General features: G+C 39.5%; 1 protein-coding gene across 1 annotated transcript; it reads right to left on the bottom strand.

The window, feature by feature from the left end:
- Positions 1-2,307: 2,307 nt before the first annotated feature.
- Positions 2,308-3,189, bottom strand: LOC133801951 (uncharacterized). The gene has a single exon (XM_062243027.1). It carries the CDS (start codon positions 3,187-3,189, stop codon positions 2,308-2,310), a length of 882 nt encoding a protein of 293 aa, XP_062099011.1.
- Between the last annotated feature and the right edge of the window lie 1,397 nt (positions 3,190-4,586).

The raw sequence follows: 4,586 nt of genomic DNA, 5'->3' as shown, positions 1-4,586 counted from the left end.
ACCAACATTTCACATTCTAATGCTGAAAGTCTTCTAGCACAGATTGGTATTCCCAAGTATTTAAATGGCATCTCACTTCGAATAAATCCGGAAGCATCCAAAACTCTCCTGATCTCCATATCCTCCATACCACAACAGTAAATGGCAGTTTTTGACTCATTTGGTTGTAAACCAGACGACCTCGAGAATAGTTTCAAACCTTGGAGAAGATAATAAATGGACTTAAAGTCCACATGACAAAATAATAGCACATCATTGGCAAAGTAGAGATGATTCATTTTCAACTCAAAGCAGCGATCATGGAACTTGAAGTCCTCTTTTTGTCCCACCTTTGATAAAATTCGAGATAAGTATTCCATACAGAGCACAAAAATCAAAGGCGACATAGGATCTCCTTGGCGCAAACCCCTTTTAGCTTCAAAGAAACCATGAATAGATCCATTGAAAGACAAACTGAAGCGAGGGGTTTGAATACATACCATTACTAATCGGATAAAGCTTGCTGGAAAATTCAGAGCTGAGAGCATTTCTTTAATGAATCCCCATTCTAGTGTATCGTAAGCTTTCCGAAGATCTAGCTTGATCATACAATTCAGTCTTGTTCCTTTCCGCCCATAGTGTCTCACCAAGTCTTGCACTACCATGACATTATATGCAATGAACCTTCCTTGAAGAAAGCCACTATGATTTTGTGTTACCAATTCAGGTAAAATTAGCCTTAGCCGAGAACATATCAGCTTGGTTGCCACCTTATAAAGCACATTACAACATGCTATAGGTCTAAAATCACTCACTCCAACAGGATACTTAGTCTTAGGGATAAGAGTAAGTAAAGTAGAGTTCAGTTCTTTTAGTAATTTACCTGAATGTAAAAAGGATAGCACAGCTGAACAAACCTCTTCTTTAACCAGCTCCCAATTATATTGAAAGAAATAACTGCTATATCCATCTGGTCCAGGGGACTTACTACCAAGAATATCAAAAAGTGCCTCCTTGACATCCAAAGCAGTGCAATCTTGCAATAAAAACTCCTTCCTAGCCTCAGAAAGAACCGGCCCAAGATTGATAAGTCTTTTGTTGACTGACTTCCTGTTTTGTAACTTCGAACCCAGCAGACTAGAATAGAAAAGAATGAAAGCATCTCTGACTTTATTCGGGTCATCCACCCAAACTCCGTTCATGTCTTTAAAGGAATAGATTCTGTTGTTTACTCTCCTTTGTCGAAGGCTGGCATGGAACAGCGAAGTGTTCTCATCTCCCTCTTTTAACCAAATTTTTTTAGCTTTTTGGTGTAAAAAAGAGAGAGAAGCTTTTTCGAGCCTCCTGCTCTCTTAAGCTAATAGCTTCTTCAAGTGGCTTCTGCTGCAGCTCAGCTTGGCAAGCTAACATTACATTATAAGCTTGAATTTCAGCAGCTTTAATATCCCCAACTTTATATTTGTTCATGCTACGAAAATCTTCCTTCAACGCCTTTAACTTTGAAACCAATCTATACATCGGAGTCCCTGAAAATTACCTCTGCCACCCTTTTGAACAATGTCACCATAACCTTCAAACTGTTTCCACATTCTGAAGTATTTAAAAGGCCTCTTCCCCACCTTGAAATCAGGATAGACAGTCAATATGGCTGGACAGTGATCAAATTGACCTTCAGCAAGGAATACTACCTCCGCTTGCTCATATTTCCCAATCCATTGTTGGTTCGCTAAAACTCTATCAATCTTCGAGTGAATTCTAGCCTCCGGATCCTGCTTATTATTCCAAGTGAAAAAAGAGCCAGTAAACTTTACATCTTCTACTTGACAAACCTCTACACAATCTCAAAAAGCCGTGGAATTCCTGAATTTTACCGGTTTCCCTACTCGTTCTTCCGGCTTTAGGACATCATTAAAATCACCTAGTAACAACCAGGGATCTCTTACCCCTTTAGCAATGTCTATTAACTCCTGCCAAAGAACTTTCCTTCCTTCCTCTTCATTAAACGCATAAACAAATGTGACCATAAAAGAGTCAAGATGCCCCGATGGCCTAACTTGTAGATGCATTATTTGACTTGAACATTGTAGAATACTAACCGTGAATACTACCGGGTTCCAGCTTATTAAAATTCTTCCACCTTGATGCCATGGAATATTATTTGAAAAACACCAGCCACTGAACATATTTACATAAACTGTCCCCAAATTCTTCGCTTTCACACGAGTCTCAAGGAGCCCAACAAGCCCAATCTGATATTTAGAGATCAATTGCTTAATCTCAACTTGTTTATTTCGGTTGTTGAGACCCCTTACATTCAAACTTAATATCCTATCCATGAGGAATTGGAGGACCTCCCCCTCCACTAGTAATACCTTGCTTTACTAACTTCTCATCTGTCAAGCTTTTCAAATTTTCCCCTGGTCCATCTAAGACATGGAAACTGTTCGAGGTAGTTACAGCCAGCGATGAATCAATTGTTTTAGCCATTTTACCCCCTTTTGAAACCTTTTGGAATCCTTCTTGATCAACTTCCTTTACTTCCCCTTTACTCATCTCTTGTTGCTCTTCTAACTGATTATTCTCCTTGGCTTTAGGAACCCAAACTTTCTTGATGACTCCCTTCTTACAATCAACTGTCGCATGCCCCATCCCCTTGCAGTTACAACAAACTATAGGCAGCCACTCGTATTTCACTTCTAATTCATGGACTTGAATGATCTCATCAGTAAAGGAAATAGTTCCCAAAAAGTCCTTAAACATACGCACTTCCACCAAAATTCGTGGAAAATTAAGCCTCTCCTTGTTCTTCGTAATACCATCCAACTGTAATGGAGTCCCTAGTTGCCCAACAATTTTAAAAAGAGATCGCTCCCCCCAGAATTTCAATTCCAGTCCATGTAGCTGTATCCATGTCGGTATCGAGCTTACATCCTCCTTTTGAAAATCAGTATAGGGATCCCAAGGCTTCATTATGACAGGTTTGTTGTCGAAGAACAAGTAACCTCCATTTAGTATCTCATTTCTGGTATTGATTGCTTGGAATCTCACAATGAAAACCCCCGGTTTCAGCATTCCAACTTTGTCTACTCCCTTATCCTTCCAAATCCGACGAGCATATCCTTCAAAAGGCCCCAATGGCGGATTCGCTCTGAGAACATAGCACACCATCGCTGCCTGCCAAAACAACACTTCCTCTTCGATATCCTCCATTTCGAGTTTAACCGCAGTCCCCTTGGGTAGAGTCTCAGTAGTTGTATCTTTAAATTTCCCAGACAAATCTTGAATTACAGAGGTCGATGGGTGTAAAATTGGAGGAGTAGTATTCTTACCACTCTTCAATTGAGATGCACAGAATTTGGTTGCCGCCAACTACGACTTGAAATCCGCTCGCGTTGTCTCTTCCATCCTCAAGCGATTAAGAGATGATTTTGAAGAAAGAATCTCAGCAGTATCTTCAACAGTTCGCATCTCCAGATCACCTGGTAGAGTTCTCATCTCTTCCTCATTTTCGTCCTCTGAAACAGAGAGAGCTTCCACACCTAAGACCTCTGCCATTGATTTGGTTTTGAGACCCGCATCAGAAGACGTTGGTCCGTTCTTCTTTCGATCCACAACCTTTCGCTTCCTTTTCGTAGCCGATCTAGAAATCCTGTCACCGGAGCTCCGAGATATCCCCTTGCGAGGCCGTCCGCGACCTGCCATGGCGTCAGTGAAAACTGAGTCCCCGAACCCTAGCAGAGCATATCCCAGTCAACGGTGATATTAAATTTATATTAATGTCATATAAATTTTGAAATAAATATCCTATTTTAATTAAATAATTTATTTATTTTTGTTTAAGTTTATGTTTGTTCTAGTTTTTTAATTTAGGAGTGACAAAAAGAGATTATATATTATATGTTTAATATAATATTAAATATTATACGTGGATTTTAAATTTAAGTTTTGTTGACCCTCAATTTGGCCAACGACATGGAGTCAAATATACGACAGAAAATGAAACGACAATTAAGAGTTTAATCTAATGGAAAAGATGAAAACGCCAACGATTTATGGTGGTTCGGCCCCAAAGAATGGTAATGACTTACGTCCACTTAGTGCTATTATTAATATTGAATCTCAAAGTCATGATCAAAGAACTAGGGTTCTTTGAGTTTCACAGATCTTGAGGGAATTACAATAAAACGATGGATAATCACACTATAGCTCTCTCTCTCAATACGCAGGAAAAAGATTCAGAGATCAAAAGTCCATTCCTTGAGCTATTTCATGTATATTTATAGGCTCAAGGGGGGTTACATGGGCCAACGGGCCTTAACTTTCCTTAATAACTGCGTATCAAGGTAATAAAGAGGAAATATTCAATACAATTATTATAGGATTACAATCTTAGAAGTAAATAAATCAACTTATACGGCCAGCCTGGTCGTACCTAATAGCTAAGCTTGATGAAGTGATGTGTCTCTGGTCGATAGTCGAACAACACTTCCAACACGTGTAGACGACGTGTGAAAAAATCCTTGCCACGTCATCAGCAGCCGTTTTTTGGGTAAACATTTGCCCCCCAAGTTTATCTATTGCGACCAGCAATAAGTAAACTTAGGAAA

This window comes from Humulus lupulus, chromosome 1 (assembly GCF_963169125.1).
Source record: "Humulus lupulus chromosome 1, drHumLupu1.1, whole genome shotgun sequence".
Taxonomy (NCBI): domain Eukaryota; kingdom Viridiplantae; phylum Streptophyta; class Magnoliopsida; order Rosales; family Cannabaceae; genus Humulus; species Humulus lupulus.
Note: the sequence above shows the minus strand (reverse complement) of the source record. Positions and strands in the feature narration are given on the sequence as shown.

What these genes read in the sequence shown, in the direction of transcription:
- LOC133801951 (XM_062243027.1), bottom strand. Translation starts at nt 3,189, where the DNA reads ATGGAGGATATCGAAGAGGAAGTGTTGTTTTGGCAGGCAGCGATGGTG.